This window comes from Anolis sagrei, chromosome 1, assembly GCF_037176765.1.
Source record: "Anolis sagrei isolate rAnoSag1 chromosome 1, rAnoSag1.mat, whole genome shotgun sequence".
Taxonomy (NCBI): Eukaryota; Metazoa; Chordata; class Lepidosauria; order Squamata; family Dactyloidae; genus Anolis; species Anolis sagrei.
In genome coordinates this window covers 25,144,229-25,170,274 of record NC_090021.1, presented here as the reverse complement: position 1 = coordinate 25,170,274, position 26,046 = coordinate 25,144,229, and the positions used below count along the sequence as shown (strand labels likewise).

At 41.8% G+C, this 26,046-nt stretch overlaps 1 protein-coding gene across 4 annotated transcripts in view; it reads right to left on the bottom strand.

The window, feature by feature from the left end:
• Positions 1-26,046, bottom strand: part of LOC132761515 (phosphofurin acidic cluster sorting protein 2-like) — a 290,761-nt gene that overhangs the window by 71,458 nt on the left and 193,257 nt on the right. For all 4 annotated transcript variants that reach the window (XM_060754450.2, XM_060754451.2, XM_060754452.2 and 1 more), the window contains exon 2: positions 17,535-17,622. In XM_060754450.2, the coding sequence (XP_060610433.2) occupies positions 17,535-17,622 (88 nt within the window). The remainder of the gene's footprint in view (positions 1-17,534; positions 17,623-26,046) is intronic.

Genomic DNA, 26,046 nt, shown 5'->3' with positions numbered 1-26,046 from the left:
ATTTACAGCAATAATAAAGCACTTGTCACTCTTTGAAAGGAGAATCCTTCTAGGATTCACGACTAGAAGAATCACTTTGTAACCCAGGAGTCACTCTGGGAAAAAATAGATTTGGAGACTGATATAGAACATCTGTCAGCTCAGATCTGATTAAATCAAAGCAAGCTTTTTTTCTAACTTCCAAGCTATCTGGTAGAATTTCATCTAGACACTGAAAGAAATTGGCTCAGGCATGGCAATATACGAAACAATTAACACTGGTTTGTTGTCAGTTGACCTGTGTGCCAGAAGGAACGCTTCACTCTAACTGATAGTCAGAAACAGTTTATTCTGTATTAGTTGCACTTATATTCAGCCTTTCTTCCAACAAACACCCTTTTCTACACTCTGTGTGTTCACCAGACGGTGAGAACCACAGATCCTTGCACTGGGGTTTGGTTCTAGGATCTCCATTAATACCAAAAACAGGTGGTGCTGTGGGTTTAACCACTGAGCTGCTGAACTTGCTGATGGAAAGTTTGGCAGTTCGAATCTGGGGAGTGGGGTGAGCTCCTGCTATTAGCCCCAGCTTCTGCCAACCTAGCAGTTCAAAAGCATGCCAATGTTAGTAGATCAATAGGTACCGCTCCAGCAGGAAGTTAACGGCGTTCCATGCCGTCATGCTGGCCACATGACCTTGGCCTTGCAAACTGAACTTATGACAGGGGTGGGATTGAGAGGAGGACCTCCTCTGTGGACCACAGTGCACGTAATGGTCTATACAGGGAGAAGCGATTAGACAAATAGCCTGGACCCAAACTATTTAGGGCATTATAGGTAATACTTTCCGTGTGCTGATGAGTACAGAGAGGATAATTTGTTTCCATGTTGCCGCTGCTGCCGCCACTACTCCTCACTAGCCACAGAGCTCTATTTGAGCATCTGGCTATCATGGCCACATATGCTAATGTCAAAACAGGTTGAGCTCCCTTCCTTCTTGCTGATTATCTGGGTGCCTTGTCCTGACAGTAGACACCATAAGCCAGATGAAGCTCTGTGATAGTGGTAGTGACACTGCGGCAATAGCGACACTGATAATAAGATGACAATCCAACTGGGGCAAGGCTATTTGGACACTGGATCTGGGGTGGATTTACACCAGAGTAGACTGGGAGCCCCCAGTGGTGCCGTGGGTTAAACCGCTGAGCTGCTGAACTTGTTGACTGAAAGGTCACAGGTTCGAATCTGGGGAGTAGGGTGAGCTCCTGCTGTTAGCCCCAGCTTCTGCCAACCTAGCTGTTCGAAAACATGCCAATGTGAGTAGATCAATAGGTAACTTCCAGCAGGAAGTTAACGGCGTTCCATGCAATCATGCTGGCCACATGACCTTGGAGGTGTCTACGGACAGAGCCGGCTCTTCGGCTTAGAAATGGAGATGAGCACCACCCCCCGAGTCGGACACGACTGGAGGGCTTAAAGCAGCCTCCAGTCTCCCATAATTATCTATTTCTGCCCTAAAGGTTGGGCAGTTTTGGAGGACATGAGGTTTGAATGATATTTGTTCAAAAACAGAGGTCCACTTACATTCTGATCTCCAGTATTTGGGGAGGTTTTGGAAACTAGGAAGGGTGATCAATTGAAAGCAAAAACCACCAGTTTGGGAGGTCTCCAGGAACAGGAACAACAACAAAAAAGCACCTTTCCTCTTTTCAGAGGATCAAGGAGGTGATAAAAGGGCATTGGGGGTCACATATAGTCCACAGGCTGGGAGATGCATTCTGTACTATCTACCATTCTAGACTGTCTAATTTATTCCACATCCAGGGTAACTGGCCCAGCATTTGGAATACCAAATCTTCATCCCAATTTCCAATTGCACAGGATAGGAAATTTCCTCTTTCTCAAAGTGAATGAGGTGCACCACTTCTATCTGAACGGCTTGTTAGCTGTTAATTTCCCGTCCTTATTTTTATTCTCGCCATGTTCGCTGGGTATTATTATCCCACCCGCTTAACAGCTGGTTGTGACACCTAAATAATCACCCACAAATTGAGTTAACAAGTTGTTTTTGTTCTGCTGCCTCCGTAATTATTCATGCCGGGAAGCATTTTGTGCTGTGGAAATCAAATGAAATTGGGAAATGAGCCTGGATCACTCTTGGCTTCTCCATCCTCCCTCCATAATCTTCCTCTAAGGCAGCTGAAGTGGAAAACATCAAACCTTCACAGTTCTCTTTTTTGCCCTGAAACGTATCTAGTCCTTCTTCACACTGACTTGAACACTCATGAGCCACAAGAACACACATTTTGGAAATACTGCTTTTGACTAAAACCCTCAGATACCCTGCTCCTTAGCCACCATGGTTGCTTGCCGTTGGTTTGCCAGATCTCAGGGCTTGGCTCTCTTCTCCAGTCTTTAGGATGAGATTGAGGAATCTCAGGGAAACAATACTGCCTTGTGTTTGTGTATATATTTGATACCATTGACCATGGTATCCTTCTGGGTTGGCTTTCGGGAATGTTCTTAGGGGCACTGCGTTGAGGTGGCTCCACTCCTTCCTAGAGGATCACACCAAGATGGTGGTGCTGGAGGACACCTGCTCAGACCCCTGGTCATTGTTCTGAAGGGTCCTGCAAGGTTCTAGTCTTTCCCCCATGCTTTTTGTTTTCCATTATTTTTATTGAAGCATTAAAAGGAAAAAGGTCAAAAAAGGGATGGGGAATGAGTCAGATTTGGGTTGGAATCAGGGTTAGAGTAAGTAGTATGGGTTGGAATAGGGAATTGGGTTGGAGTTTGGGGGGAGATCAAGGGAGGGGATGGATAGGAAAGTAAAAACAAAAGAAAGGGAAAAAAGAGAAATGAAAAATAGAAAAATGCAAAAAAAAAAAAAACTAAAGTGAAAAAGTGGAAAATGAAAAGAAAAGAAAAAAGGTGGTGGTGGTGGGAATGTAGTGAACTTCCATTCTTCTTTATAATGGTATTGAGGGGAAAAACACTTAAGATTTCCTTTCTTCTTCCTCTCTAGGTTGTTTAACGTCGGAATTTCTTAACTCCTGAACTTTCTTCATATTAACTCTCTTCGTATTAGGATCTTTAGATTGTTTTCTTTTATCCATTCCTTGATGGGGGTCCAGTTTGTTTTCTTAATATGTGTATTCTGTTGTCTTGCTAATAAAAAGGTCAGATGATCCATGTTCGTTATGTCTAATGTCTTTTCCAGACAATCTTCCTTCTTCATTGGTATTGTTTTTTGTCTCCAAACTCTCACGAATACGATCCGAGCTGCTGTTATTAGGTATACGCAAAACTTGTCTGTATTTATATCCCAGTCCTTATTGCCCATCCCAAGGAGATAATACTCTGGTTTTAAGGGAATGGTTACACCTACTCATATGACCTTAAAGAAAATTGGATGAAGATGATGTACTAATGGTACTTAACACCGTATAAATTGGCAAAATTCTCAAATAACACAAGTAACAAATGCTGGAAATGCGGGACTAATGAAGGGACCTTCCACCACATGTGGTGGTCCTGCGAAAAAGTAAAGCCCTTTTGGAAAATAAACCCCATGCTTTTTAACATCTGCATGAAAACGCTGGAAAATGTCATCCAGAGTTTTGGAGTTGGGTGCCATCTCTACGCAGATGACACACAACTCTACTACTTCTTTCCACCCCACTCCAAGGAAGCCTTGTCTTAATTAAGACTCAGCTTGTTAGCCCTCAACCAGCCCACCACAGCTGCCAGGCATTGGTCCAGGATCTGGGAAGCTTCATAGAATCATAGGGTTGGAAGAGACCTCGTGGGCCATGTACTCTAAACCCCTGCAAAGAAGCAGGAAAATTGCATTCAAAGCACTCCCAGATGGCCAACTGTTGGGGGTGCTTTGAATGCGATTTTCCTGCTTCTTGGGATAGCCTTCCTAAATGCAGTTTCTCAACTGTTTAGGACTCCAGATCCCATCATCCCTGTCAGTAGGCTTCATGCTCGTGTTGGGAGTGGGAAGGTGGGAGTTGTTGTCCAACAGATCTGGAAAGAAATTGGTGAGAAATAAAAGGGGGGAGAAAGAGGACCAAGTGGGGTGCAGAGTAAGGGAGCTTAAGCATCGCAAAGCTGCTTGTTTTGCTATTCCCATTTTGCCATATTCAGGAAGATACTGAGATACAAAGATGCACACACACATTGGGTTATTTTTACCATACACTGACCATCCATCATTACAAGTCACAGCTGCAAGTTTAAATTGGCATTAGGGGACTGCTGTCAGACGGATCTCCCCATTTGTATTCATGAAGCATCCCTATCTTTCTCTTTGTGTGTTGGACGCTCCTAGCGTACTCTGTATATCTTGAATAGTAAAGAGAGCCACACTCACCACAAAATCTCCTGAAGTTGCAAAGCCATTTTTGTTCTGCTTTTGTGTGCCAGATATAGGGGGAAAATCCTCAGAAATGTTCCCCTTTGGGGCATGTGCCTTCTATTTTCTGAACATGTTTTTGTTTGGTTTCAGATCAATCCTTCCAGTCATTTGAGACACACAACAAGGTAGGGAAAATATGCTCTTATTTGGTGCCTTTAGAGCCTGAAAATAGTTGCAAAAATGATACGATTCCAATGAGTTGTATTTATGACTTGTGAGAACTAAAAATTCAGATTCCGATTATGAGAAAGCAACAGAGTGAACTGCACAAGGAATCATTTTTTAAAGGAACAAGAATCTGAGGCATGGAAGGCTGTCTCCATATTGGCATTTCCTTCCATTTGTTTCCATATGTGTTGTAAACTACATACAGCATTATATGTGTGATGTGTAGCTTAAAATAATTATAATTATATTATTATTATTATTATTATTATTATTATTCATACTATTATTATTATCATAAGACAGTAAAGGTGGTCCCAGTGGTGATCGGCACACTAGGTGAAGTGCCTCAAGACCTTGACCTGCACTTAAAAACAATCGGCACTGACAAAATTAGCATCTGTCAGCTGCAAAAGGCCACCCTACTCTGATCTGAACGCATTATTTGCCGATACATAACAGTCTTAGACACTTGGGAAGTGTCTGCTGTGTGATCGAATATAAAAGCCAGCATAGTAATCTTGTTTGCTGTACACTAATCTTGTTATGTATCTAATAATAATAATAATAATAATAATAATATAAAATAAATAAATAAATACAATATAATAATAAATAATAAAGTTCTAGACGCTTGGGAAGTGTTTGACTTGTGATTTTGTGATACGAAATCCAGCATATAGATCTCATTAGCTGTGACATACTGTGGTGTCAGTAAAATAATAATAATAATAATAATAATAATAATAATAACAGCAGCAGCAAAAGTCAGCATGCATGAAACCTGATCAAGACACAGTGAGTTCTACACTGGTATGAGGTACCTATAACCTAATGTGCAACTGTTTTCCCTAATAAATTCTTCCTATTTTAATACTGCTCCACTGGTTCAAAGTGAAGATTTTTCCTTAAAAAAGCTACAATGGAATAATATTATTTGCTGAAAGTATGAGATTTAAACTCCCCCTACTCCCTACTTTTCCTGAAGACTGGAAGCCTGCATGGTCACTTTAGAGCAGTGGTTCTCAACCTGGGGGTTGTGGAGGGATCGTGACCATGGAGGGGTCATGAGGGGGTGTCACAAGGGATCGCCAAAGACCACCATGCAGTATTTTCTGTTGGTCATGGAGATTCTATGTGGGAAGTTTGGCCCAATTCTATCATTGGTGAGGTTCAGAATGCTCTTTGATTGTAGGTGAACTATAAATCCCAGCAACTACAACTCCCAAATGTCAATGTCTATTTTCCTCAAACTCCACTAGTGTTCACATTTGGGCATATTGAGTATCCATGCCAAGTTTGGTCCAGATCCATCATTGTTTGAGTCCACAGTGCTCTCTGGATGTAAGTGAACTACAATTCCAAAACTCAAGGTCTTCCAGTATTTTGTGTTGGTTATGGGAGATCTGTGTGTCAAGTTTGGTTTAATTCCATTGTTGGTAGCGTTCATAATGCTCTTTGATTGTAGGTGAACTATAAATCCCAGCAACTACAACTCCCAAATGACAAAATCAACCCACCCCCAACCCCACCAGTCTTCACATTTGTGCATATCGGGTACTTGGTCCAGTGAATGAAAATACATCCTGAATATCAGATACTTAGATTATGATTCGTAACAGTAGCAAAATTACGGTTATGAAGTAGCAATAAAAATAATTTTATGGTTGGGGGTCACCACAACATGAAGAATTGTATTAAGGGAAAGGTTGAGAACCACTGCTTTAGAGTTTAAAAAGAACCAAACCTTTAGCTACACACAAAGCATTTAATGTAGTGTGCACAGGAGTGTTTGCTATGGCAGCATTTAGTATGTAATGGAAAAATACTATCTTAGTGCAAGACAAAATATATATAGCCATCACAGCCACTTCACAAGTTAGATAAATTGCATGGAAGTAAAATATCAGACTTTAATGTGGCAGATAAATTGCCTTCTTACATCGCTCTCTTGCCTTTAAATACACAGCTTGGATGCAATCTTCAGATACCAGAGAGGTGTTTTCCACGTGCGCTGTTAATGTTATTCAGATCCTGCTTTTATTGTGGTCCATTTTTAGCAAACTGTGAGAGATTTGATTCTTGTATCTCAGGGGGAAAACAACTGCCAGTAGCCCACAACCAGAAAGCAAAGTGGTTCTCAACCTGTGGGTCGCCAGTTTACCAGCTGTTAGGATTTCTGGGAGTTGAAGGCCAAAACATCTGGCGACCCAGAGGCTGAGAACCACTATGCTAGAGTAACCAGTGGTTTCCACATCAGAGAAGGTGCAGTGAAATCTGGGTTTTATTCCAGATTTTACAGACAATCCAAGGCTGGATCTACACTGTCATATAATGCAGTTTGGAACTCCATGATATGGTCAGTGTAAACCCATATGGTGCAGTGCATTATATACTCATAGGTCTACACTGATCATATAATGGAGTTATATGGCAGTGTACATCCAGCCCAAGCTTCTGTAACCACAATACATTCACCACCTTGTTTACTTCTTTTCTTAAAAGTCTGGAATAAACCCCAGAGTGGATGACATGGAAGATTTGCCCGCCTGTGAATAAAATGGAAAAGGCTACATTTTTGGTACATTTTGGTAGCCTTATTGACAAATAGATGGGTTCAACAGCAAATCAAGCCTGCACTCTTCCTAAAAGCCAAAATGGTGGAACTTAGATTGTTGCACTTCACATGTATCATGAGAAAACAAGAACCCACTAGAAATAGCAATAAGAGAAGGTGCTGGACAGCAGAAAAAGAGGAAGATCGACTCAATCGAGGAAGCCATGACCCAGAATTTGTAAGACCTGAGCAGAGTTGCTGATATTAGAATGACTTGGAGGTCTCTCATTCACAGGAAGTCAAAGTTGACCTCATGGCAATGAACAATAAGATCAAATCTGGGTTGTTATACATTTTTCGGGCTATATGGCTATGTTCTAGAGGCATTCTCTCCTGACATTTCGCCTGCATCTATGGCAAGCATCCTCAGAGGCAGTGAGGTCTGTTGGAACGAGGGAATTAGGAAAATGGGTTTATATATCTGTGGAATGACCAGGGTGGGACAAAGAACTCTTGTCTGTTGGAGCTAGGTGATAATGTTTCAACTGTCCACCTTGATTAGCATTTGATGGCCTGGCAGTTGTTTGGTGTGGCTTGTTGGTGCCTGGGGCAATTTTTTGTTGAGAGGTGATTAGATGTCCCAGATTGTTTCCTCTCTGTTGTTTTGCTGTTGTAATTTTAGAGTTTTTTTAAATATTGGTAGCCAGATTTTGTTCATTTTCATGGTTTCCTCCTTTCTGTTGAAATTGTCCACATGCTTTTGGATTTCAATAGCTTCTCTGTGGTGGGTGACATGGTGGTCTGACATGATGGCTACAACTGCCAGGCCATCAAATGCTAATCAAAGTGGTTAGTTGAAACTTTCATACCTAACTCCAACAGGCAAGAGTTCTTTGTCCCACCCTGGTCATTCTACAGATATATAAACTCATTTTCCTAGTTCCAATAGACCTCACTACCTCTGAGGATGCTTGCCATAGGTGCAGGCGAAACGTCAGGAGAGAATGCCTCTAGAACATGGCCCTACAGCCCGAAAAAAACCTACAACAACCCAGTGATTCTGGCCATGAAAGCCTTTGACAATGCAAGATCAAATCTCTTTGCCTTTCATATCCCAGATTCCTCTAGCCAGCACATGGATGGGGAATCCTGGAAGTGGAGAGAAGCCTGTTTTCCAAAATCCAAGTGGCGTTAATGCAGAGGCCACCCCGACATGCACGCAAAGGCTAGGCCTCGAGGCCACTTGAAAAACCACCAGCTTCGACTACTAATCCTGGATTTAAATCCTAATGACTGCAGCCCAGAGAAGCGCCTGGAGGGAAGGCAAAGCCCTCTGGCTCCTCACCCAGCCTGCTGTCGGGAGCATCAGCAGCTTTACTAACAGCTGACAAGAGCACAGGAAGGGCAGGGCTTGCAAGCCGAGGGGGCGAGACCTTTATCTCCAGAGGAGGAATTTATCCACCCAACGCTCACTAAAAGGACGAAGGAGAAGGTCTAAGGGTCATAAATGCACAGAGGTTACATAACGAGGAGAAGGATACCGATGGCGGAGTCTTGCCTGGCTGCCTAGGAAGCAGGGATTACAACACAGGTCAGCGCATCCTCCTTCCAGTTCTACAATCTATTCTTGCTTCCTCCACTGGGAGGGAGAGGAAAAAGGTTGCTTTGGAAAGGTGTACACAGAATATAATTGGAGCAGCCTGCAAGTACAAATCAAGTCACATACAGTATTTGTCCCATCTCTCTTTCTCTCTCTCAACACACACACACACACACAAAGAGACTGAAAGAGTAAGGGATCCATTGTTCAATAACAGAGCAACTGTTTTACACACATAGTACCAGGTTGTGTTTCAGCTCCAGGACAACTTTTCACTCCCCAGATATTATTATAGATCCCAGTCGGCCTTTTACATTTGCAGGTTTAGCTTCAACTGCTTTTGTGGTTGTGTGTTCCTGGGCTATAAATGTCATTTCCTAATTGCTTCTATCATAAAAACATGGGGAAAGGTGTATTAAACAAAAGGTTAAAAATGGCACATCGCAAGGAAAAACATGGCGCATTGAAAGGTTAAAAATGGCAGTCACTAAAGCAACGTTTGTGGAGTATAACAACTACTTTCAAAGTAGTTGTTATACTCCATATAGGTGAATTATAAATAGTTCACCTATTTATAGTTCACTTATAAAAAAGAAAAACCAAACATGCCTGGTTAAGTGATGAAGCTCCTCGAGCCGCCAAAAAAATAAAAACGTCCCATGTTATTAGCATTAATTTAACACAATTAGAACTTCCATAAGGTAAAAGGTTTTCCCCTGACATTAAGTCCAGTCATGTCTGACTCTGGGGCGTGGTGCTCATCTCCATTTCTAAGCCGAAGAGCCAGCGTTGTCCGTTGTCCGCCGGCCAAGGTCATGTGGCCGGCATGACTGCATGGAGCGCCGTTACCTTCCCACCTGAGCGGTACCTATTGATCTACTCACATTTGCATGTTTTCGAACTGCTAGGTTGGCAGAAGCTAGGGCTGACAGCGGAAGCTCACAGCGGAATCAAACCTGCGACCTTTCGATCAACAAGCTCAGCAGCTCAGTGCTTTAACCCACTGCGCCACTGGGAGCTCCTGAACTTCCATAATACCACCCAATTAAAGAGGAAATAACACTTTCAATTCCCCCCCCCCAAATTTTTTTTGTTACATAGTGTTATTTGTTGATTTGAGTAATATGTTCTCTCTACAAATCTATAGTTTTTTAAAGGGTGATTCACACTGGGGGACCTAGGGATCCCTAGAAGTAATATTTGTCTAGGAACCTCTAGGTCAGTGTTTCTCAATCTTCCTAATTCTGCGATCCCTTAATGTTGTGGTGACCCCCAACCATAAATTGTTTTCATTGCTACTTCCTAACTGTAATTTTGCTACTGTTGTGAATTGTAATGCAAATATCTGATATGCAGGATGCGTTTTTATTCACTGGACCAAATTTGGTACAAATACCCGATATGCTCAAATTTGAATGCTGGTGGGGTTGGGGGGATTGATTTTTGTCATTTGGGAGTTGTAGCTGCTGCGATTTATAGTTTGTCTACAATCAAAGAACATTCTGAGGTCCACCAATGATGGAACTGAACCAAACTTGGCACACAGAACTCTCATGACCAACAGAAAATACTGGAAGGGTTTGGTGGGCACTGACTTTGAGTTTTGGAGTTGTAGTTCACCTATATCCAGAGAGCACTGTGGACTCAAACAATGATGGATCTGGGACAAACTTGGCATTGATATTCAATATTCCCAAATGTGAACACTGGTGGAGTTTGAGGAAAATAGACCTTGACATTTAGGAATTGTAGTTGCTGGGATTTATAGTTCACCTACAATCAAACAGCATTCTGAACCCCACCACCGATAAAATAAACTTCCCAAACAGAACCCTCATGAGATTTCCTTTCCTTCTTGGAAACAATGCTCAGAGATGGGAGTCAGAGGAAAGCCTTTAATGACATCCAGAAATCCCAGACTCTGACCTGCCCCAGTTACAGCCCAATCATGCTCCCATAGCCTTTGACACGCAATAGTTAAACAGCTGTCATATTAAGGTAAGGAGGCTGTGTGGGAGCAAACCTGATTTCTTTTTCAATATTACTTTTTGAATTATACCACACAGAATTCCACAGCCAGCTTGTTCACTCTACCAAAAATATATATTTTCCTTGAGCAATGTTTGCCTGCAGCATGGTATTGATTTATTTATTGATGGAATATATACCCTGCCTTTCTCCTACCATAAAAACCAAGGCAGCTTACAATAATTTAAAATACAAATTGGCTAAGATTTTATATCACAACAGCTTAAAATCAAACCAAATAATAGTATTAAAAGCAGAGATTTAAAGACAATGTATTCTGCCATATGACAATGCATTCTGCTACAGGAATAAAAAAAAAAAATCAAAGCCCTGCCTTAAAAATCAAAGGCCTGCTTTTTACTATCTACATGAAACCACTGGAAGAAGTCATCTGGAGTTTTCGAGTTCGGTGCCATCTCTACGCAGATGACACACAACTCTATTATTCCTTTCCACTGAACTCCAAGGAAGCTGGATCCTGGACCAGTGCCTAGCTGCTGTGATGGGTTGGATGAGGGCTAACAAGCTGAAGCTTAATCCAGACAAGACTGGTCAGTCGTGAGGCCGATCGGGGTATAGGGTGGCAACCTGTGCTTGATGGGATTACACTTCCCTTGAGGACAAAGGTCCGCAGTCTGGGGGTCCTCCTGGATTCAGCGCTGATGCTTGAAGCTCAGGTGTTGGTGGTGACTGTGAGGGCCTTTGCACAGTTAAAGTATGTGCACCACCTGTGACCGTACCTCGAGAAGCTGGACTTGGCCACGGTGGTCCATGCTTTCATTACATCAAGACTGGATTACTGTAATGCACTCTATGTGGGGCTGCCTTTGAAGATGGCTCAGAATCTGCAATTGGTCCTAAATTTGCAGCCAGGCTACCAACCGGAGCTAGCTATAGGAAGCACACGATGCCCCTACTAAAGCAGCTCAATTGCTACCGATAAGTTTCAGGTCCCAATTCAAAGTGCTAATTATCACCTGTAAAACCTTAAACAGCATTGGTCCTGCCTATCTTCATGATGGCATCCCCCCCCCCCCCCCCCCATGAACTGACTCGAGTTCTAAGATCTGTCGGGGAGGCCCTCCTCTCAATCCCGCCACCGATACAAGTGCAATTGGGTCGGACAAGGAAGAGGGCTTTTTTCAATCAAGCCTTTGAGAATATTTAGCCCCTAGTTGTCCTATGTAGTAGTTGCACATCCTGCACTTTATCCCATGCCCCCTCTCCATTACTGAAGCTGGTACTTTAGTAATGGAGAGTAACTGTTTTAATTTGCTTGGTATTGTATTGTTGTATTGTGTTTTTGGGGCTTCGGCCTGGGTAAGCCACATCGAGTCCCTTGGGAGATGCTGGCGGGGTACAAATAAAGTTATAATATAATAATAATAATAATAATAATAATAATAATACTTATTTTATTCCAATGTTTACAGCCCGGCTGTGGTGTCAGTAATTTACAGCCACGGTTAGAGGATCGCAGCTTGATTGAGTCCGAGTTGATGTTTTCATATGTGCATGTGTTTTATTTTATTGTATTTTATAGTGTGCTCACTCTTATATTTTGTTTTTAGGCTCTTTGTGCTGTCAGTAAACCGTCCTGAGTCCCCTCGGGGAGATGGTGGCGGGATATAAGAAAATTGTTATTATTATTAATAATATTTTTTATTAAAAGTTTCCAAATTGCATTTTAAAAAGTGGGGAAAAGGGTAAAAACATAGGGGAGAAGGGAAAGGGGTAGTTGAGGGAAAAAAGAGAAGAGAAAAAAAGAGAGAGAAAAAGATGAGGGGTATCAAAAGGGGTGGAAAATATGGGGAGGTACAGAGAGGGTTAGGTATAGGGGTATTTGTTCTTCCGTTCTTCCCTATGTTGTTTTAATTTTTCTTATATTCCTTTTTGCTGTTTTTTGTTGTATCCTCAGTGATGGCATCAATGGATGACGAATCTGGAACATGTTTTTGATGACGAGACGACAGTGAATGGGTATTGTAGTAACTGTTTATTAATTGTGTAATGTGTTAGGTTGTTACCTGTTTCTATACTGTAGCACTAAATTTTTGCTGTTCGTATTTGTTGTGAACCGCTGTGAGTCGCCTTCGGGCTGAGAACAGCGGTATATAAGTAAGGTAAATAAATAAATAAATAAATCTTCTGTCAGCTTTCTTCTATTTAGATTAATAATTTTACTTTATTTTATTTCAGCCATTCTGTGAAACGAGTCCAGTCTGTTGTTTTTATATATCTACCTTGTGACTTAGAGACTAATGATGTTAATTTATCCATGCTCATAATTTCTAGCATTTTCTCAATCCATTCTTCTCTTGATGGTAGGTCTTTTTGTCTCCATACTCGGGCATAGACTAACCTCGCCACTATAGTTGTATATGTTTATCTTTGTTTGTATTCCAGTTCATGTTTGTCATCCCTAATAAAAATATTTGGATGCATTGGGAATGTTTCTTTCAATTAATTGTTATCATCATCATCATCATCATCGGTTAGGTCTTAGCCTTCCAATGGAAAGAGAGTTTTAGTTTGCTCTCCCTTCAGACTGAATTCTGGGAACTATAACCCCTAAAAGTAACTTTTCCATACACTGCAGCAAACTTAATTTGCCATGAAGCAAACACCTGGCAGGGAACCAATTATTGTTCCCTGGAGCCTGCCTCTCTTCTTCACACATATTTTCAAAGACTCATTTGCTCCTTCTTACAATTTTTTAAGTGTAGACATCCAGGGCCTCTGAAAGAAATTTTGCAAACAGAACAAGACTGCTTTGAGCTCCCTTTCCTCTCAAAATTGAGGATTTAAGGTCCCAACAGACCTTAAATTCTCAGTTAAGTCTTTATAATAAAGATAACAGTATAATAGGAAATTTTATAGTTGAGGTTTTTCCTTCTTTGCAATAGGGTTATGATAAAATATGAACAAAGTAGATAGCTTTTGAGTGTCAGAGATTCATGCGCCCCTCCATCGCTCTCTGCACCAGCTGGACCCCCCATAGGCCCTGGAGACGTCCACTTACCCCTCAAAATCATGATGCACAAAACAGCCCTGAAGGGCTGTAATGAAATGCTTTCTGCAGGAAATATGCACTAAAACAAACTATACTTCTATTTCAATCTCCACTGTGTGTGTAAGAGTTTAAAAGCTTCTTTAAAAAGCACCTGCATTCTGGTGCTGAGATAGCTGCCACAGCGCACTGGCTGTATTCATATATTCTTGTAATGCGCATCATATTTTTCTTTACTCCTAGAAGGTTACGAGACTCAAGGGACAAGAACAGCACATTTAACATCCCCAGATGGAAGCTATCCAAGAAGACGAGGGAGGGAGAGCAGGAGGGAGGGAGAGAGATGCCCCTGACAGCATCTCTGAAGTTCAGGACACAAGGCCTCTCAGCGTAACAGGGAGATATTTCATTAAAACCAGCATTTTGTCTAATTTATGAGATGTGTCTTTACTTTATGAGATGGACTCTTGAAACAAGCCCAAGAGCAGAAGATCTTTGTTTGATAAGTGATTACTCAAAAGCAAGAAGGCCACCATTTCAACGGCCCTTGGCAAGATGACCTTACGGGATTGGTTTCTTAATGGTCTTTGTTGCATGGATCTGCAAAACTGTATTGGCATGTGTTACTATCATTCTGTTGCCATTATTTGTTAGATTTATTTGTCAGATACGAGGGAGGAGAAGCTATACATAAAAGTTAGGCTGGAAAACAAAACATGTGCAGGAAGCAAGGGTGAAAGGTGATCAGGAATTTGTGGGAAAGATCTAAAGGACCAATATTGGCTTTTTGGTGTGATACTGAATTTCCAGAAAGTAACTAGTAAGACTAGTGGGCTTTGAATAAAGCTCCAGCTAACATAGTGGTGTGAGATTCTGGGACCTGAAGTCGGTCTGGTGCTGTCAGATATTATGGCAATAGCCAAACTTGAATTTTTAAATATATATTTTTAAAAAATTAGTGAACTTTCATGAGCTTGTTAAATTGAGGTTCATGTTTTTATGGTTGAAATAATTGTTTATGTTTTTAATGGTTAGATATAACTTTATTATGTAACTGCAATATCAGCTTTTATTTATAATTGGTCGTTTAGTGTCAATTGGTGTTGGGATTGGGTGGGTTATTAATTGTATCCTTGTCTGCTTTTGTGGTGAGGCACTGAATGTTTGCCTCTATGTGTTTTTAGTGTGTTATAATCCGAAAAGGCAGAGGAATGAGAGACCAAATTGCCAATATCCACTGGATAATGGAGGAATGTGAGTTTCAGAAAAACATTTATTTCTGTTTTATCGACTATTTTAAGGCCTTTGACTGTGTGGATCACAATAAACTGTGGCAAGTTCTTGTTGGTATGGGGATGCCAAGTCATGTTGTCTGTCTCCTGAGGAATCTGTATAATGACCAAGTAGCAACAGTATAAACAGACCATGGAACAACAGACTGGTTCAAAATTGGGCAAGTAGTAGGGCAGGGCTGTATACTCTCACCCTACCTATTCAACTTGTATTCAGAATGCATCATGCAGCATGTGGGCATTGATGAATCCAAGGCTGGAGTTAAAATTGCTGGAAGAAACATTAACAACCTTAGATATGAAGATGATACCACTTTGATGGATGAAATTGAGGAGGAGCTGAGGAGCCTTTTAACCAAGGTGAAAGAAGAAAGTGCAAAAGCTGGCTTGCAGGAAAACATAAAAACAACCAAGATTATGGCAACCAGACTGATTGACAACTTACAAATAGAGGGAGAAAGCGTGGGGGCAGTGACATCCTTTGTATTTCTAGGCGCGAAGATGACTGCAGGCACAGACTGCAGCCAGGAAATCAGAAGATGTTTAGGTCCTGGGAGGAGAGCAATGACCAATCTCGATAAAGTAGTGAAGAGTAGAAACATCACACTGGCAATCAAGATCTGCATAATTAAAGCAATGGTATTCCCTGTAGTAAACTATGGATGCAAGAGCTGGACCATAAGGAAGGTTGAGCAAAGGAAGATAAACACTTTTGAACTGTGTGTTCAAGGAAAATTTTGAGAGTGCCTTGGACTGCGAGAAGATCAAACCAGACCATACTCCAGGAAATAAAGCCCAAGTGCTCACTAGAAGGAAGAAAATTGGAGGCAAAGCTGAAGTACTTTGGCCACCTAATAAGAAGACAGGAAAGCTTGGAGAAGATAATGATGATGGGGAAAATGGAGGGAAAATGGAAGAGGGGTCAACCAAGGGCAAGATGTATGGATGGTATCCTTGGAGTGATTGGCCTGAGCTTGAAATAGAGGGAGGTGGCCATGGTGGACAGGGAGCTCTGGTCCATGAGGTCACGAAGAGTGAGAAAGGACTGAATGAATAAACAACAACAATTCTGCCCTGAGTGCCCCTGGAGAGATAGGTGGAATATAAATGTTGCGGTTGTTGTTGTTGTTGTTGTTGTTATTACTACTACTACTACTACACCCTCCCTGTTGAAGTTAGACAGGCGCCCTCCTTGATGGCCTTTCGTAAGGGCCTGAAAACATGGCTCTTCGAGCAGGCCTTCAACTGAGAGTATCTTGAACGACACTGGAATGGACTAGGATTATGAATTTTGGCTATGACCCCAGGACTTGACGAAGCGGATTTTTAGTATAAGTATATGTCATGTTGTATTGTCTGGTTTGTATTGTCTTGATTTATTGTACACGGTCCTTTTTTGTTGCTGTTCACCGCCCCGAGTCGCCCTCGGGCTGAGAGGGGCGGTCAATAAATGCAAAAAATAAATAAATAAATAATAATAATACTACTACTACTACATCTAGAGAGCCAAGGATTGACTGGTTAGTCTACACTGATACTTAAAACAGTGGTTATTATTATTATTATTATTATTATTATTATTATTATATCGAGAGAGCCAAGGATTCACTGGTTAGACTACACTGATACTTAAAACAGTGGTATTATTATTATTATTATTATTATTATTATTATTATTATATCGAGAGAGCCAAGGATTCACTGGTTAGACTACACTGATACTTAAAACAGTGGTCAATGGACCTGTGCCAGTCCAGAACAATTACCTGCCAACCCCTACTGGGCTTCCAGAGGGAAAAGTTGTAGCCAAAGGGCACACATATGGTATCCTGACATACTCAGGAATATACATGAGATATTGGGTTATAACATGCAAATATTATTTCCTGCCTCTCATTTCAGCATCCCAAGAATCCTTCACTTGGGAAAAACAATTTTACTCTCTATCAGAAAATTGCTAATAGATAGGTATAGAGAAGGGTATGGATATATACCAAACAACAGATTATATTTTAAGCAAGAGCCTAAAACTCCTGTATCTCATAACTGCAGGATCCTTTTGCATAATGGATAACACCGTTCTGTCCCACTGAGCCCTTCTGGGCTCTTCTTACCTAATCTTGCCAGTCTACAGCAATGCCAGACGGTCAACCGGATCCAAATCACTTATAAGCAACATCAGAAAACGCTCAATATTTTCCGCAAGGCAGGAGGCCCATATGCACAAACAATTAAGCTCGTGGCTTCACCCCCCACTTCTCCAGCTTTAAAAATTAAAACCTGTGCAACGAATTAAAAATTAAAACCTGTGCGGCTAATGAGTAGGCTCCTGCAAATGGCAGAGGGCTAACATCTGGAGCGACCAAACTGAAAATAGGATGCAGCAGAAGGAGAAAGGGAAAGAGTAACAAGTTGAATTGAAGTACCCATCCTTATGATGTTCCACAGAGACACCTGAGGACAACCCGCCGGCAGCTTACCTGTATCTTGACGGCGATGAGGACGGAGCTAAGCTCTTTGTCCAGTTCCCTCAACACGGTCAGCTTTTTCAGACGGAGACTGCACAGCCTGTAAGACAGAGAGAATGGGATACATTCAGGCACCGCCACCATCCCAGGGCCCCTGCCACATGGTACGAGGCGCTCCGGAGACAGCCTGGAAGGTCGGCAGGCCACTGCTGCCCTTCAGTCGTCGCAGGCTTGGCCGGTGAACATGGGGATTCATGCGCCACGGAGAAAGCGGATCAGAAAAAGAGGAAAGGAGGAAAATTAACAGAGCTAAAGCAGGATTAAGGGGATTACGCTGTGACAGGAAGTTGCAGGCCATGCGGAGATGAGATCCCTGCCCAAAAGGAGCCACGGCCAGCTTGGTACACAGGCAACTCATCAACTAGTGCTATTTCTTGACAAAGCTGCAGCAGGGTGCAAACCTCCCCTTTGCCCTTAATGCAATCTAAGGAATGACGTGTATTTCTGCCCCTTGTTGACAAACTGCATTTCACCACGTGACCGATGGTAAATAAACCCCATGTAATAAGCAGAGGAAAACCGACAAGAGCCCTGGGACAGCTTTCTTCCTGACCTGGCAAGCAAGACGATGGATCTGGATTGAAATCTCTGCTCAATTAAACCTCTGGAACAACTAACTCTTCTTCCCCATCTGGTCATCCACACATCATTTCTCATAAATCATTTTCTTTTTACTTCTGACTGATCAGAACAAATGTACTACATATCAAATTTGCCATAAGAAAATGGATTGTCAAGGTTGCTGAACTGGCCCAAATTGACAAATTAATGTGGATTTGAAGGATAAGCTAACTGAAGATTTTTTAAAAGATTAGAAACCATTTGTGGAGTTTTTGAGCAATAATAAATCTAGCTATCTGAGGTTATGGTTATCAGTAATTTCAGGAGATTGATTCACGAAATGACAGATTTTTTAAAAAATCCTTTTTCATTATAGTCAGGACTGGTGTGGGTGTATCAGAGCTCTACTGTGTTTCCCTTACATGTCTTTTCTCCTTCTCCCACTTGCTTTTACTTGTCTCTTTCTTTCATTTTTATGTATATTGTTTTGAATGTATTGTTCCCATCAAAAATCAATCAATCAATAATAAAAAAAATGCTGACTAAAACCAATGCCCTTAAAATTAGATGGATATATATATAGTATATTAAACCAGCTCTATACGGTTCTGGCCCAGCTTACTTGTCTGAATGCATCCACCCCTACGTCCCACCTCGTAATCTAAGATCATCTGAGGAGGCCCTGCTCTCGCTCCCGTCAACAGCACAGATGCGCCTGGCGGGGACGAGAGACAGGGCCTTCTCGGCTGTGGCCCCCCGCCTATGGAACACATTCCCAAATGAGGTAAGATCCGCTCCCTCCCTCCTGACTTTTAGAAATAAATTAAAATCATGGTTTTTGGACCAGGCCTTCAGGCAGTAGAATAAACATATGCAGCATTTCGGAAAGACAATGACTGGAACGGCGATTTGACAGACAAGACTGTTTTATGGTTTTAATGATTGTTTTATTGCTTATGGATGTATTGTTTTAATTTGATTAATGTCTAACTGTAGTGTATAATCTTCACATCAGATGACCACCAGATCTACTACTGTGGACAAGAGGAACATAGAAGAAATGGAGTAGCCTTCATAATTAATAAGAAATTCGCTAAAGCAGTGCTTGGATACAACCCAAAAAATGACAGAATGATCTCAATTCGAGTGCAAGGAAAGCCTTTCAACATTACAGTGATCCAAATATATGCCCCAACCACAGCTGCTGAAGAAGCAGAAGTAGATCAGTTCTATGAGGATCTGCAGGACCTACTGGATAATACACCAAAAAGAGACATTATTTTCATTACAGGAGACTGGAATGCCAAGGTGGGAAGTCAAATGACAACTGGGATCACAGGCAAGCATGGTCTGGGAGAACAAAATGAAGCGGGACGCAGGCTGATAGAATTTTGCCAGGAAAACTCGCTGTGTATAACGAATACTCTCTTCCAACAACCTAAAAGACGGCTTTACACATGGACCTCACCAGATGGTCAACACCGAAATCAGACTGACTACATCCTTTGCAGCCAAAGGTGGCGGACATCCATCCAGTCGGTGAAAACAAGACCTGGGGCTGACTGTAGCTCAGATCACGAACTTCTTATTGCTCAATTTAGAATAAAACTAAAGAGATCAGGGAAAATACACAGACCAGTTAGATATGATCTCACTAACATTCCTAGCGAATATACAGTGGAAGTGAAGAACAGATTTGAAGGGCTAGATTTAGTAAACAGAGTCCCAGAAGAACTATGGACAGAAGTCCGCGACATTGTTCAGGAGGCGGCAACAAAGTACGTCCCAAAGAAAAAGAAAACCAAGAAGGCAAAATGGTTGTCTGCTGAGACACTGGAAGTAGCCCAAGAAAGGAGGAAAGCAAAAGGAAACAGGGATAATAAGGGGAGATATGCCCAGTTAAATGCGCAATTCCAGAGGTTAGCCAGAAGAGACAAGGAACTATTTTTAAACAAGCAATGCATGGAAGTGGAAGAAGACAACAGAATAGGAAGGACAAGAGACCTCTTCCAGAAAATTAGAAACATTGGAGGTAAATTTCAGGCAAAAATTGGTATGATAAGAAACAAAGATGGCAGGGACCTAACAGAAGCTGAAGAGATCAAGAGAAGGTGGCGAGATTATACAGAAGATCTGTATAGGAAGGATAACAATATCGAGGACAGCTTTGACGGTGTGGTGAATGAATTAGAACCAGACATCCTGAGGAGTGAGGTTGAATGGGCCTTAAGAAGCATTGCTAACAACAAGGCAGCAGGAGACGACGGGATCCCAGCTGAACTGTTTAAAATCTTAAAAGATGATGCTGTCAAGGTGATGCATGCCATATGCCAGCAAATATGGAAAACACAAGAATGGCCATCAGACTGGAAAAAATCAACTTACATCCCCATACCAAAAAAGGGAAATGCGAAAGACTGCTCCAACTTCCGTACAGTGGCCCTTATTTCTCATGCCAGTAAGGTAATGCTCAAGATCCTGCAAGGAAGACTCCAGCAATACATGGAGCGAGAGTTGCCAGATGTTCAAGCTGGGTTTAGAAAAGGCAGAGGAACGAGAGACCAGATTGCCAATATCCGCTGGATAATGGAGAAAGGCAGGGAGTTTCAGAAAAACATCTACTTCTGCTTCATTGACTATTCTAAAGCCTTTGACTGTGTGGATCATAATAAATTGTGGCAAGTTCTTGGTGGGATGGGCATACCAAGCCACCTTGTCTCGCTCCTGAGGAATCTGTACAAGGACCAAGTCGCAACAGTCAGAACTGACCACGGAACAACAGACTGGTTCAAGATTGGGAAAGGCGTACGGCAAGGCTGCATACTCTCACCCAACCTTTTTAACTTGTATGCAGAACACATCATGCGATGTGCAGGGCTTGATGAATGCAAAGCTGGGGTGAAAATTGCTGGAAGAAACATTAACAACCTCAGATATGCAGATGACACCACTCTGATGGCCGAAAGCGAGGAGGAGCTGAGGAGCCTTCTAATCAAGGTGAAAGAAGAAAGCGCAAAAGCCGGGTTGCAGCTGAACGTCAAAAAAACCAAGATTATGGCAACAAGAATGATTGACAACTGGAAAATAGAGGGAGAAAATGTGGAGGCCGTGACAGACTTTGTATTTCTAGGTGCAAAGATTACTGCAGATGCAGACTGTAGCCAGGAAATCAGAAGACGCTTACTTCTTGGGAGGAGAGCAATGTCCAGTCTCGATAAAATAGTGAAGAGTAGAGACATCAGACTGGCAACAAAGATCCGCCTAGTCAAAGCCATGGTATTCCCTGTAGTCACCTACGGATGTGAGAGCTGGACCTTAGGGAAGGCTGAGCGAAGGAAGATCGATGCTTTTGAGCTGTGGTGCTGGAGGAAAGTGCTGAGAGTGCCTTGGACTGCGAGAAGATCCAACCAGTCCATCCTCCAGGAAATAAAACCCGTCTGCTCACTGGAAGGAAGGATACTAGAGACAAAGTTGAAGTACTTTGGCCACATCATGAGGAGACAGCAAAGCCTAGAGAAAACAATTATGCTGGGGAAAGTGGAAGGCAAAAGGAAGAGGGGCCGACCTAGGGCAAGATGGATGGATGGCATCCTTGAAGTGACTGGACTGACCTTGAAGGAGCTGGGGGTGGTGACGGCCGACAGGGAGCTCTGGCGTGGGCTGGTCCACGAGGTCACGAAGAGTCGGAGACGACTGAACGAATGAACAACAACAACGTAGTGTATAATTGTAATTGTTTGTGCTGGCATTGAATTTTGCCATTACCTATGTGGAAACCGCTTTGAGTCCCCTTCGGGGTGAGAAAAGCGGTATACAAATGTTGTAAATAAATAAAATAATAAATAATAAAAAATGCTGACTGTAACCAATGCCCTTAAAATTAGATGGAAATATATATCGTATATTAAACCATAACAAGAAGCCGCAGAGGTGCTGCTGGGCTGCTGAACTTGTTGATCGGAAAGTTGGTGGTTCGAATCCGCGGGATGGGGTGAGCTCCCACTGTTAGTCCCAGCTTCTGCCAATCTAGCAGTTCAAAAACATGCAAATGTGAGTAGCTCAATAGGTGCCATTTCTGTGGGAAGGTAACAGTGCTCCACGCAGTCATGCTGGCCACATGACCTTGGAAATGTCTATGGACAGTCTAGAAATGGAGAAGAGTATCACCCCCAAGAGTCTGACATGACTAGACTTAATGTCAAAGGGAAGCCTTTACCTTTACCTTAATCCATAACATTGGTGGGCCATCTATCATGAGTGTGCTCTTATTTTTGTTTCACAATGACTTTTGGTCTTAAGCAAACAAAGACTGAATGATGGAACACGGGAGCTGGAAATGTTTCGCCCAGAAAAGAGAAGAGTAAGAATGGATTATGACAGCCATGTTTAAATATCATCGAGAAGATCGAACAAGCTTGTTTTCTCTTGCTGCAGAGAATAGACCACAAACAGATGGCTTCAAATGACTGCCTCTGACAGTGGTGAACTCTACTTCTTTGATGGTTTTTAAACAAAGGCTGGATGGTTTTTGCGGTCTTTTCCAACACTATGAATCAAATCAGTTTTATAAGTACCAAATGGAGCTGGGTGGTTAAACAAAGGCAATTAGCAACTCCATACTGGCAAATAAATTCAACAGTATCTGGGACCCAAATTTGGGAGTTCTATAGGATATTAAACTGCATATTGTGAAAAGTTTATTTTAAAAAAACATTTTGTTTTTTATTAATTGATGTGGTATTTGAAAACTAGTCTAACTAAAAGGCAGGTAAATATTCTGGTGTGACATGTCATATGTGTTATCACATATCACACCAAAATATTTACAGTCAAAAGTTTTACATGACTCTGATCACTAGATATTAGTTGTTACTGGAGCAACTGTGGTCATGGGTGGATATAATTTATAGGACTCTGTGGGGAAGGAGTTTGTCTTGCTATTGGTACTGAAACTTTAATAAAAGGTTTTTAAAAAGAGAAAGCAGCATGGGGTGATTCAATGAGCCTTGAACCTTCAGGCAGAGCTGTGCACAAATTCCACTATTGCAATGCAGCAGCCTGGAAGTAAGCATTTGGCACGTAACTCATCCTTGTGAGACTCCTACTTTTATTTTCTTGCTTCTGGCATGTAAACCTGCAGAGATAGTTTTCGATATTTTCCCAAATTTCCCCAAAGGGAGGAGAACACAAAAAACCAAGCCAAGAAAATCCACAGCTTGTTACAACAATTATTTCCAAAGCAAGATGCTACCAGGGAATGAAAAAACAAAGAAGCAGTAGGACAGGAGGGTGAAATATGCAAGACGATGCCATGTTCTCCCTCCCCATAAAGTTTCATGAATGATAAAGCGCAATTATAGGATAAAAGCTTCACCTGCAAGCACCCCAAGAATCTCTAGCGGCAGTGTTTTCACAGCTGGAGGCCTGGATGTCTTCCATTTTTCATCCACAACGTCATACACCCAAGAGCCATTTTATCCATCCATCAATACACACACACACATATATATATACTTCTCTCATTTTAATATAATTGGCCTTTTAAAAAAACCCAGAAAACACACACACAAGGTAAATAATACTTTACATCTCAGTTAACTACATTTTAGCACCTGGTGCATTAGTACAATTCTAAAAATCACACTAAATGCAATTTGAGAGTGATTACCTGAGTGTTGGACAATGGCTCTGCAGCCCAGGGTTCAAATCCCTATTTGACCATGGAAACTCACTATGTGGCCTCAGGCAAGCCACACTCTCTCTACCTCAGAGGAATCATAGAGTTGGAAGAGACCTCGTGGGCCATCCAGTCCGACCTCCTGCCAAGGAGCAGGAAAATTGCATTCAAAGCACCTAATTAATTTTTAATATTTCTGATAAGCCACGCCTCAAAGAGCAAATTTATTGATTTATTATTGATTTATTTACAATATTTATATTCCGCCCTTCTCACCTCGCAGGGGACTCAGGGTGGATTACAATGTACATATACATGGCAAACATTCAATGCCATAGACACACAACATATATAGACAGACACACAGAGGCTATTTAACATTTCAGCTTTCTCGTGAGGATATTCTAGCCACCAGGGGAGCTGATGCTTCCACGTCCATTTGTGACACTGATGAAGTACTTCCTCATTCTTTGCATGCTTGCTGGAGATTTTTATGGCATTGTCTTTTGGGCTGCAAAGGTCGACAGCAAGCTACATAAATTGGTCGGAAGCTCACTCTGACCTGGGCTGGCTTCGAGCTCGATGACCTTTTGGTCAGTAGTGATCTTAGAGTCCCGGTGCAAATTCTGGAGGTGGATTATGTGTAATCCTGTATTTCCCAGGAGAGTTATTTTTTGGTGACTATAGCTTCAAAATTCCTTCAGCTAGCAGATAGTTGTAGTGCAAATCTGACACTCTGAAAATTTAGGTTCTTTTCCCCTAAGGGGTTGCCATAAGTCAAGGCACACAATCAACAACACAGTCCTCCAACAAAGATTGCGACCAATTCCAATTTGCACTGAATGTAGGACTGACATAGACTGAGGTGTTAAGTCTTGATGTCAGATTCAAGGAGCTTGGCTCCTGCTGCTGTTGCAAATCTGGGATGGGGGCGAGGGCTCAATTACGAATCCCCCACAGCAGGCTGAGCTCCCTATAACAGGATTGACTCTACCCTGCTGCCCTCAAGAAAAGGTCGGGTTGGGAGGGGAGGAAGCAACTGGTTCCTTTTACAGATCAGGAAAGCAGGCAACAACCTTGAAAAGGGCTTCTCTTCTTTATAGACCGGCCGTTAGGAAATGTGGGAGTTGAAGTCCAAAACACCTGGAGGGCCGAAGTTTGCCCATGCCTGCATTCATGTGTTGGCTGCAGTGTGTAGTTATGTCACATGAATTCAATGGGTAAACCTCTGCAGCTATATGAAACAAGCAGAAAATAATGTATTTTTAGAAATATAAATTAAAACCTTTAATGAGATACGTTGTGTTCCCATACATTTTGTTATTACAGTGTATTTATGTGTCTGTATCTCTTATAACAGGTTGTCTTAACCTCCGGTTTGCTAATAGAACTGGATTACTGTGTCGCAAAACGATGCACGTCTAAAAAGTGTCACCAACATAAAAAGTTTGAAAAGCTCTACTATACAGGCTTAGCATTCAAACAACTGACATGTTACAATTTCATTAGCCCATAAGAACTCCTCCATTGCACTTTACATAGTCTTTCTGTAATCTATATTAAAAAAAATGTCATGTTCGTTTGTAGGATTAACATAACTCAAAAACCACTGGACAAATTGACACCAAATTTGGACACAATACACCTATCAGGCCAACGAGTGACCATCACTCATAGAAACACTGAAAAACATAATGGAAGAGTCTTTAAAAAACCAAAAAATAAAAAATATATTACAACATATGTACAAAACCACATATACATATACACACACAAATATATACACACACATATACACATATACACACACACAAAACACATATACACAGAATGGGCCACAGCAACGCGTGGCAGGGGACAGCTAGTTGGCTAATAAATCTAAACATTACACCACCTATTTAGACACCAGTTTACATGAGAGAGACCTGGGGTCCCAGATCTACATATTCCTAGACTGTATCATCCAGGTATTTGGTGCTAACTGGAGCCAGTTATTACAAATTTTAATATGCAGCTGCCTACTCTAATTACTGGCCCCTTGGTGGTGCAGCAGGTTAAAACACTAAGCTGCTGCTCTTGCTGCCGAAAGGTTGGTGCTTCGAATCCAGGGAGTGGGGTGAACTCCTGCTGTTAGCCCCAGCTTCTGCCAGTTCGAAAACATGCAAATGTGAGTAGATCAATAGGTACCACTTCTGTGGGAAGGTAACGGTGCTCCATGCAGTCATA